We start from the raw sequence: 11,618 nt of genomic DNA, 5'->3' as shown, positions 1-11,618 counted from the left end.
TGAAATAATCTGCCCAAACTCTGATGCTAGTACTTCACCTGCTGACAATTTAGGCACCGAGATACAAATGCCACTACGTCTTTCTTCATCTTCCTCCACCAATTGTGCTGCCTTAAGTCCTGATACATCTTTGCGACACCCGGATTAATGGAATACCATGAACTGTGGGCCTCCTCAAGAATCAACTCACGTAGCCCATCCATATTGGGCACACCAATCCTACCCTGCATCCACAACACCCATCATCTCTAATAGTAACATCACTAGCATCACCGTGCTGATCCGTTTCCTTAAAGACAAGCAAATGGGGGTCATCATACTAACACTCTCTAATGCGATCATATAAGGAAGACCGAGAAACCACACAACCTAGAACTCGATTGGGCTCCAAAATATCAAATCCCATGAACTGGTTGGCCAAGGCCTTTCTACCCAAGGCAATGGCCATCACATTGGCCTTCCCGGGATGATATACAATGGTAATATTATAGTCCTTTAGCAGCTCCAACTATCTTCGTTGCCTTAAATTTAGATCCTTTTGTTTGAAAAAGTGCTGGAGACTCCAATGATATGTAAATACCTCACAAGACACACCATAGAGGTAATACCTCTAAATCTTCAATGCATGAACGATGGCTGCCAGCTCCAAATCATGGACAGGGTAGTTCTTCTCATGGGGCTTCAACTAGCGCGAAGCATAAGCAATCACTCTACCCTAATACATCAAGACACACCCAATACCAATCCGAGAAGCATCACAATACACTGTATAATAGCCTGATGCTGATGGCAAAACTAGAACTGGAGTTGTGGTTAAGGAAATCTTGAGCTTTTGAAAGCTCTCCTCACACTCATCTGACCACCTAAATGGAGCACCCTTTTGGGTCAACCTAGTCAAAGGTGCTGTAATGGAAGAGAAACCCTCCACAAAGTGACTATAATATCCGGCCAAACCGAGAAAGCTTCGAATCTCCGTAGCTGAAGACGGTCTGGGCCAACTCTGAATCGCCTCTATCTTCTTTGGATCTACCTTAATCCCCATACTAGACACCACAGCCCAAGAACGTCAGCGAACTGAGCCTAAACTCACACTTGGAGAACATGGCATAAAGCTTCTCCTCCCTCAACCTCTGTAGTACAATCCTCAAATGTTGTACATGCTCTTCCTGGCTACGTAAGTACACTAGGATATAATCAATAAATACTATGACAAATGAATCAAAATATGACTGGAATGCATTGTTCATCAGATGCATGAATGATGCTAGGGTGTTGGTCATCCTAAAAAACATCATAAGGAAATCATAGTGACCATAGCGGGTCCTGAATACTGTCTTTAGAATATCCGAGTCCCGAATCTTCAACTGGCGATACCCAAACCTCAAGTAAATCTTAGAGAACACCCTCGCTCCCTGAAGCTGTTCAAATAGATCTTCATTGCGTGGAAAAGGATACTTGTTCTTGATTATAACTTTGTTCAAAATAGTACCATCCTTCGTCTTCATAAACAGAACCGGTGTACCCCAATGCGACACGCTAGGCCTAATAAACCCCTTATCAAGAAGCTCTTGAAGCTGCTCTTTCAATTCCTTTAGCTCTGTTAGTGCCATATGATACAGAGGGATAGAAATAGGCTGCGTGCCCAGCACCAAGTCAATAACAAAATCAATATCCCTGTCGGGAGCCATGCCCGACAGGTCTATAGGAAACATATCCAAAAGGCCAATAGTAGGAGTATCAACACCAACATCTCTCACAAAGACCAAATAAGACAAACACCCCTTCCTAACCATCCGTTGGGCCTTCAAATATGAAATCACCCTGCTAAAAACATAATCCAGAGAACCTCTCCACTCGATCATTGGTAACCTCGGCATCGCCAACGTCACAATTTTAGTGTGACAATCCAGAATAGCATGACATAGAGACAACCAATCCATACCCAAGATCACGTCGAAATCAACTATACTAAGCAATAAGAGATCAACTCTAGTCTCCAATCCACCAATAGTCACAACACACGACCGATGCACACAGTCCACAACAATGGTATCGCCCACCGACGTAGATACATGAACCGTTGAGACTAAGAACTCACGGGGAATATCTAAATAATGTTTAAAATAGGATGATACACAAGAATAAGTACAACTAGGGTCAAATAATATGGAAAAATCTCTATGGCACACTGAAACAATACACGTGATCACTGCATCTGAAGCAACGACCTCTCGCTTGGTAGGAATAGCATAGAATCGAGCATGACCGCTACCTGATCGGCCTACCCCTCTAGGGCGACCTCTAGCTGCTTGAGCCCCACCCCGAGCTGGATGGGCAAGTTGTGAAGTAACTGGTGCGGAAGTCGCCGCCTGACCCCTCTGTTGATTTGTACCTCCAAAGAGACGAGGACGTTGTCTCCACACGTGCCCAAACTCCCTTCACTCGAAGTAACTCCCTATTGGTGGTGGGGACTGAATCGAGCCCCGAGGACCATAATAACTGTTGGAAGGACCTGGCACTGATGAACCCTGAACCGATGGAGTACGGGATGAACTTTGAGCTGGGAGAGCACGAAGAGATAACTGACCCAGACGAGCACTGTATGAGCGATGGCTAGTTGATGCACCCTGATCACGCCCAACTATAGTCCTAAAATGGATAAGCGGTCACTACAAATATAATTCGGTCTAAGATTCCGAAGTCGACTCCCACAGAGAACTAAGGTCTAACTATAACTGTTCACTATCACTATGATGACAAGCTCGAACAATTGCTAAGTTAGAAATGTTAAGATTTTTATGTTTAACTAATTAACTATCAAATAAAAGTAATAAATTAATAACTAAAGATACTAAGGGTTGAAGACAAGATTAAGGAGGTCTAGAGTTATGATTTCCCCAATTGTCGGAATCCTTCCCGCTACATTCTATAAATTCTCCTAATTATTATCTACTGATCATGAGCACTCGACTCATTGTAATTCTCTCTCGAGTAACTACAATAATGTACTAGTCATATTCTTTCGAATTATGCTAGCTCGCACTTTTTCACCGCTCACTATGATCACGTCAAAGTTCCGTTATCTCTAATCCCCCTTTTAAACCCGTCGTATTGATATCTCATATATGTTAGGGGTGACGTTGTTCAACAACTACCTAAATATGTACTCTTTTTTAAGTAATACATAATAAATAGGCACATATAATTGAGAGATCTTCAATTAACTAAAAGAAGCACGTAATTAAGCAAAAAGAAAAATTCAAAGACTTAATTATATCAAAACGTATTAAGAATTCATACTACAAAAGGTTCCATCAAAATCCTAGATAACAGAATTAGCTACTCATAAAAGTATGTAAAACTACAATACTAAAATTCATAACCAATAATGGAAATAGGACAAAGAAAGTTAAAAACTCGTAGAAGAATTCTCCGCCTAGCTCCTTGTGTGTTCTAGCCTCCTTAGGTCGAATTCCCTCCTTAGGTCGAATTTTCTCCTTAGGTCGAATTCCCCAGGTCGAATCTACCTTTCAAAAGTGAGTTTAAAGACTATTTATATGGAATAGGGTTAGCATGGGGCGAAATAATACGAGCCATATTGGAAAAGACTTTTCAGGTTAGCTCGTTCACTTACTCGTACGCATGTCAGAGTGAACGAGTGAAGTTCTTCTTTTGTCTTTTGGTCCCGAATCAACTTCTTTTGCATACTTTTCGTCCAACTTGTTCCTACACATAAGAATGCACGTAATGAACATAATTCACTACAAAAACTCATGTAACCTACTGTAACCACGCAAGTTATGAGATGAAAGTACACCGAAAATATGCATTTTTAGCCGTTTATCAACACCCCACACTTAAACTCTTGCTCGTCCTCGAGAAACATTCATAATTAAGCACAATGGCAAGAAACACATTTTCAAAATATACTCAAGCATCATACCAATGACAATGGCTTATACCAACACTTAGAACTCAACATAAGAACTATTGATATCTTTCTTCAAAAGTAGACCCATGCCAAGACTATTTAAAATATTTGTGCGACTTCATCTAACATCCTAAACTCAAGAGATGATTCCAATATATTCCTTATTGTGACTCACTTCTTGTGTCAACTCAAAATGTGTGGACTTTACCAATCCTTTGTAAATCATGTACTCTCACCACAATCAAAGAGAGAAATTTGTCCACACACTTAAATATGCATTTAAGTATAATTTAAGGACTTGAAAATCGAAAGAATTCATTCATTCTCACAAAGAAATTCATGTGCATCCCGAGGTTGATCCATAAGCTTGCCCGTAGTGTATGTCTCTACTTATCTAAGCTTGTGATGTCTAGTATCAATTAGGTCTTTATGGGTTGTAATGTAGGCTAAGGGGTGGGTAGGATATATGTGGGTATAGTTACTAACCCTCCTAAGCACTTTAATACACTACACTTAACTTTCGAATACATATTCGTTGTGACCAATTCAAGTAATGCCACGAAACCATATACAATTTGGCCCTTCTTCTTTAAGCACTATGCACTCACTAGCCCGGATTAAGAGGAATATGAGGTGTATTTTCTAGTTTTCTCATTTTTCTTTTCTTTTTGTATTTTCTTTGATTGTTTTTCTTCTTTTCTATTTTTTTTTCAACACTCTCCAAACTTAGGTTACCCGGCTAATGATCTTTCAAAATATATTTGCACCTTTTGACCTTTCTGTTGTTTCACTCAAAAGCTACCCCAACTCTCACCTTACTCTTCTTGCGACTTAAGTGCTTTCGGAGGTAATGGTTCCAAAAGATCTAATTAAGAACAAAAAGCAAATCGGCTTGTAATGTGGATGCCAAAGAAAAAGTTTATAGGCTCAAATGGGCTATCTAAGGATAATTTTATTTATGGTGGCATACTATCTCAATGGACAATCAAAGAAACACCTACTTCATCTCCTAGACTCACAAAGCTTACTTATTTTGCTTCGACTAACACATGGGGCAAGTTCTAGACTAATACAGAATAGCACAAAATGTAATCAAGACCTCACATCACACAATGCACAAGATTCACTCCAGATGGCTCAAATCCGACACTCAAGTTAAACAACTAAGCACAATCATCTAATTAATTAAACACATGGAAAGTAATTACACGAGTCAACAAATGATCTTAAGCGTCAAAGGAAAGTCACATATATTCTCAAGGCATGTGGGCACATAGAATACGAAGAAGATAATCAGCTCAAATATTACAGCTCTAAGTCTCGGCATAAAGCATGTCAAAAAGTATTGATTCTCAAGTTCTTCCATTCCATTATCAATTCTACCGAATAAAGAAAAAGGAAAATCTTTTTGCATTTTTCTTTAGACTTTAATCCCTCAAGAAAACTGTCAAAGAAGTCCATCGTCGGAAAAAGTCCAAAATTTTTATGAAAGTTCTACCTAAAACAAAACTACTACCCGGTTCAAAGAGTCATCCCTTGGAAAAGAACCGCGACCATAAGAAAAACTAAGAGGGATTATTTCTACCTAATAATGTTTTTTATATTTCTTTTTAACATACATAACATAGCACAAGAAATCACTCAGACAGTCTTCTCCCACCCCACAAATAAAATTGTGCATTGTCCCCAATGCATAGCATAAATAATAAGAGGGTAAAAAAAACTCTCTAGTAGACCAAAGGATAAAGCACTAATAGCTCATGCGGTACTCATACTTCTCCCTGGTATTTTTCTTTGTGCGGACACCCCATACATAGTTCTAACCATCTGGTTTGCTGTTGCATTCTTCCAATAGTTTTGCTTCCCATTCTCCTAAAAAATAAAAAACGATACTACAAAAATAACACAAAAAAATAATTTAAAATACTAAACATAAAAGAAAGCAGTAAAGTTGGGTTGTCTCCCAACAAGCGCCTGATTTAACATCGCGGCACGATGTGAACCACTTTCTGCCTCCACCTCTAGCTTATGAATTGGATCCCCAATTTGGATTCAAGCTTATGAATATGCTAATTCTTGCAAGCCAAAAATTAAATAAATTCTCATGCACTTTTTGGCACTCGATCGAGGAGTATCACCTTGCCTATATGGACTTGAAAATTTCAAAATATAAGGCTCATCTACCTCTTTCCTTGACTCATTTTTATGCTCATAAGAATCAATTTTCATTTCACTATCTAAACATAATGTAGATAAGTGTTTGGAATGAGGTACAACGCACTCAAATACCTGAACTTCAAGATTTTCAGCCTTCTCGACATAAATTATACTAGAGACAGCTAAATTTATATCCTGAGTGTCTTTGCATATCTCTAGTATCATTTCTTCAACATTGACATCATTAAATTCTAGCTGGTTATAGTGTTGGTGTTCTACTATGGACTCTTCCATTAGAACCTCAAATTTTGTCTCTAATGCACACTGCTCCTAGCTACTATCCATAATATTAACTTGTTGAGCATTAAAAGCTTCAACTAGTTGACTCACTTGAGCCTCCAAGTTGCGAATAGTTGCCTCTTGCCTTTGCATCTGCAGTTGTGTCTCCTTATTATTTCCCACAAGGTACCTTAGCATTTCCTTGATCTCTTTCAGGTCATCATTCTCGGGTTCTTTTTTCCTATTAACATTGCAATAAAAAGTAGAACCATCATAGTAAGGGGTTGGGGGAGCATAAGAAATATAAGCACAACCATGAAAGTGATTATTTTGACCACCTGTAATGACCCGACAGGTCGTTTCGAGAGTTATAGCCCCATTCTCTCCATTTCTACTTCTTTTTGTGTTATTCAACTATATTATGTTATATCTGATTAGTTGGTTTGAGCCCAGAGTGGTTTCGGAGTGGAATGAGACACTTAGTCTCTTATTTAGAAGTTTAAGTTGGAAAAGTCAACCGGATGTTGATTTATGAGTAAACGACCTCGGATGTGGATTTTTATGGTTCCATTGGCTTTGTTAGGTGATTTTGGACTTAGGAGCGCATCCGGAATGTAATTTGGAGGTCCGTGGTAGAATTAGCCTTGAATAGGCAAAAGTTGGAAATTCAGCAATTTCAGTCGGCAGTGGAAAATTTGATATCGGTGTCGGAATGGAATTTCGGAAGTTGGAATAGGTTTGTAGTGTCATATGTGATGTGTGTTCAAAATTTGAGGTCATTGGTTTGGTTGGTTTCGGCATCGGTTGTCGAATTTGTAAGTTTAGAACTTCTTAGGCTTGAATCCGAGGGTAATTTGGTGTTTTGATATTGTTTTGAGTGATTCGAAGGTTCGACTAAGTTCGTATGGTGTTTTAGGATTAGTTGGTATGTTTGATTGAGGTCCCGGGTGCCTCGGGTGTGTTTCGGGGTGAGATTTGAGCGAGTTCATGCATTTTCGGAACTCAGGAATGGTTCTGGTGCTTTGAATTTCGCGGACCTCAGCAGAATTTTGCGGCAGCGATTGGAATTTCGCGGACCGCATAATTCTGACGCGGTCGCACTCCGGGGAAAAGTTCTGCAGATCCGCTAGTCCGACTTCGGAAACCTATATCTTTTGATATACAAGGAATTTTTAGATGATTCAAAAATGAAAGTTGTAGCTCTTCGTGTCTAGTTTCCAGAAGATAAAGAAGACATCATTTGGCCATTTGTAGAGAAAGTTATGACCAAAATACTAAGTCCTGGCAGTGCAGCCACAAAGAATTTCACGGACAGCAGCAGAATTTTGTGGACGCAAGACATAGGAGGCGCGGCCACGCTTGGAATTTCGCGGACCGCGAAGTGGGAGTTCAGAGGGTGCACTATATAAACGGGGTTTAGGGTATTATTTCACATTTTGGACCTAGGGAGCTCGTTTGTGGCGATTTTTCATGGGTCTTTCAAGAAATTCTTCGGGGTAAGTGATTATAACTCGAATTTTGTTAATATACATGAATATATCAATGATTTCATCATCTGATTAGTACTTTGAGGTGGAAATTTGGGGGAATATTATAGAAACTTCATAAAATAAATTTTTCGGATTTGAATGTTAATTTGAAGTCGGATTTGAGTGAAACTAGTATGATTGGACTCATGAGTGAATGGGTGTTCGTAATTTGTGATTTTTACCCGATTTCAAGTCGTGGGCCCGGGGGCGGGTTTGAGCCAATTTCGGGTTTTTGGTATGAATTGGTAGTTTTTCTTGTGGAATTCATTCCATTAGCTTATATTGATCGTATTGTATTGCTTGTGGCTAGAATCGGGACGTTTGGAGGCTGATTGGAGAGGCAAAAGCATCGCGGAATAGGATTTTTCGTTGGTTTTAGGTAAGTAACAGTTTGAAATCTGGTCTTGAGGGTATGAAACCCCGAGAAACTCATATGATGTTGATATTTAGAGGTGACACACACGTTGGGTGACGGGCGTGTGAGCCTGCACCGAGAGGAATTGAGACTTGGTCCGTCCCGGTAGACTGTAAAGAAAAATACACATTTGTTATTACCTGTTCATTCTTGTATTCGAGTTATTGCCTGTCTGACATGTTAGAAACCATGCTTAGGTTATATGGAAACCCTATTGGGACCCGCAGTGGTCTTGAACTTGTTGCATTGACCGTTAAGTTTCTGTCTTGTACTCAGTCATTGTTTGATTATGCATTATGTCCTGACTCTCTCCCATGATTTGATTTGTACTTGCTATAGTCTTTGTTTGGGTTGTTGTTGTGTTAATTATGAGGCTGGAAAGGCTAGTGACTGATATAGGGCCCGAGTGCCGAGTTGAGAGCCGTGTGAGATATGTTGGATCGGGCTGCGCGCCGCAGTAAATGTTGGATCGGGTTGCACGCTGTAACAAGCCTTCGGGCCATGATATTGGATCGGGTTGCACGCCGCAGCAGTGCTTGGATCGGGTTGCATGCCGCAGTAATATATGGATCGGGCTACACGCCGCAACAGTATTGGGTCGGGCTGCACACCGCAGCAATATAGCGCCTGGGCTATAAGAGCCCCTCCGGAGTCTGTACACACCCCCAGTGAGCGCAGGTACCTTGAGTGTGAGTATTGAGGCTGAGAGCCAAGCGATTTAGCTGTCGAGATAGACGAATGACAGTAGCCCCTGTGAGGTTGTGTATTGCTTTTATTTATTGATGCACATTGTTGCTAATCATTTTTGTTGTGATGTTTTGAAGGACTTATACTGTTTCGCATGAGCTTAAACATTTTTATTTTTAAAACACCGGTTTGAAAGCATGCCTAAATTCCTTTACTGAATTTTCTAAAAAGAATTGTATTATGTGTAGCTCGACTTTGTTTTCTCAGTTCCTTATTTATTGTTGTTACTTGCTGAGGTGGTTGTACTCATTCTACACCTTGCACTTCGTGTGCAGATCCAGGCATGTTTGATCATGGAGGTCACTGAGTTCGGGTACGATCGAGTACCGGAGACTACGAGGTAGCTGCCGGCATCTGCAAGGGTCTCTCCTTCTACATATCTTTCAATCTTGTATTGATACTTAGATACTGGTTGTATTACTTTAGTTATCTATATGCTCATGACTTAGTGACACCTTGATGTATGGGGCTAGTTCCGCATTTTGATTCTATATTGAGTTCAACTTTGGTTTTTATGAAAATTCTTGATATGAAAAAGTTTTAAACTACTCTTTAATTGAATTACGAGAGTATTTTGGGAAAGTCGGCTTGCCTAGTACCATCGATAGGCGCCATCACGACAGGTTAGATTTTGGGTCGTGACAGATTAGTATCAAAGCTCTAGGTTACATATGTCTCACGAGTCATGGCAAGTTTAGTAGAGTCTTGCGGATCGGTACAGAGATGTTTGTACTTATCTTCGAAAGGTTGCGGAACCTTTAGAAAAATTCCACATTCTTGAATTCTTGTCATTCGAATCTGTTGATTCTGGTAACTAAACATCTGCTGTTTCATTCTCTCACATATGGTGAGGACTCGTACTACTAGGCAAAATGGACAGCCACCACTACCATACGCTAGGGCCGCAAGAGGCGGAGGTCGCGGTAGAGGCCGCAGTAGGGGTAGAGGTGCAGCCCGCACATCAGTTGGGGTAGTTCCTACAGATCCACCAGTTGTCCCAGATCAGGACCAGATTCCAGTTGTTGACGCACCCTTTCAGGCACCACTTGTACCTATTGTGATTCTAGGCCTCCAGGAGGCCCTAGCTTAGATTTTTACAGCGTGTACCGGCTTTGCTGAGGAGGTCTCTATCTCAACGGCCGCAGCCACTTCTCAGGCCGGGGAGGCACAGGCACTGAGACTCCCGTCGCTCGTGCACCCGAGTAGGTTGTTTAGGGACTCCAGACACCGGGGGAACCACTAGCCCAACCGATTGCAGCTGCTCAGTATTTTGTGGTTCCTGCTATGCCTGAGGATGATCAACGTAGGTTGGAGAGGTTTGGGAGCCTCCAGCCTCCACTTTTTAGTGGCACAGAGAGAGAGGATGCTCAGGACTTCTTGGACAGGTGTCAGAGGATACTCCATACAGCTGGTATCCTAGAGACTTGTGGGGTCTCATTCACTACCTTTCAGTTTTCTGGGGCTGCACTAAGTTGGTGGGAGACTTACGAGAGGCATAGGCCGATTGGAGCAACACTCCTTACTTGGCAGCAACTCTCCGTGGTCATTTTGGAGAAGTTCGTGCCTCAGTCCTGCAGAGAGGAGCTGCGCAGACAGTTTGAGCGGCTTCGCCATGGTGATATGTCTGTGATGCAGTATGAGATGCGATTCTCAGAGTTGGCCCGTCATGCTATCTGGTTTGTTCCCACAAACTGGGAGAGGATCACGAGGTTTATTGATGGTCTCACTTATCAGCTACAGTTGCTCATGACCAGAGATAGGGTGTCGGGTACTACCTTTGATGAGGTTTTCGACATTGCTCGGCAGATTGAGATGTTTTGCGGTCAGGAGAGTGTTAAGAGGGAGGCCAAGAGGCCTCTTGGTCAGGGTGGATTCAGCGGTGCACCTTCTGGGGGTCAATTCCAGCACGGTAGAGGTCGTCATTTCAGTCTGGCTTAGCCAAATCGGCCATTTCACCATGATGCATCATTTGGCCTTGGTTCTCACAGTCATCAGCAGGGCCAACCATAATTCAGTGCACTACTAGCACAGAGTTCTTCACGTGCTCTATCGGGTCAGAGTTCGTCTATGCCGTGTCCTTCGGCTAGTCATCCCGGTGCTCGGGGCTGCCTTCACTCCCCAGCACCAGCATCAGAGTGTTGCTATGAGTGTGGGGAGTTTGGTCACCTTAGGAGAGAGTGTCCCCATCTAGTGGGAGGTTACGCTCTGCAGAGAAGCCAATCAGCTAGGGGAGGAGCCTAGTTAGCTAAGAGTCGCTCGAGAGGGGGAGGCAGATCAGGGGGTGGCAAGGCCCGTTTCTATGCTCTTCCTGCCAGACAAGATGTTATTGCTTCAGATGCTCTAATTACAGGAATTATCTGAGTTTGCCACAGAGATGCCTCTGTATTATTTGACCCTGGTTCCACTTATTAATATGTTTCCTCATACTTTTCTCAATGTCTGGATAGGCCCCGTGAGTCTTTAGTTTCATCTGTTTATGTATCTACTCCTATGGGCGATACTATTGTTGTGGACCGCGTATATCGGTCATGTGTCGTGACTATTGGGGGTCTGGAGATCT

General features: G+C 41.7%; 1 protein-coding gene across 1 annotated transcript; it reads left to right on the top strand.

Moving 5' to 3' along the window:
• The first annotated feature begins 10,342 nt into the window (after positions 1-10,342).
• LOC138894550 (uncharacterized) lies at positions 10,343-10,996 on the top strand. Its single transcript, XM_070179254.1, has one exon. The coding sequence runs from the start codon at positions 10,343-10,345 to the stop codon at positions 10,994-10,996; it is 654 nt and encodes a 217-aa protein (XP_070035355.1).
• Positions 10,997-11,618: the final 622 nt, after the last annotated feature.

The sequence above is a fragment of the Nicotiana tomentosiformis genome, chromosome 6 (genome assembly GCF_000390325.3).
Source record: "Nicotiana tomentosiformis chromosome 6, ASM39032v3, whole genome shotgun sequence".
In the NCBI taxonomy this organism is placed as follows: Eukaryota; Viridiplantae; Streptophyta; class Magnoliopsida; order Solanales; family Solanaceae; genus Nicotiana; species Nicotiana tomentosiformis.
Note: the sequence above shows the minus strand (reverse complement) of the source record. Positions and strands in the feature narration are given on the sequence as shown.

What these genes read in the sequence shown, in the direction of transcription:
- LOC138894550 (XM_070179254.1), top strand. Translation starts at nt 10,343, where the DNA reads ATGCCTGAGGATGATCAACGTAGGTTGGAGAGGTTTGGGAGCCTCCAG.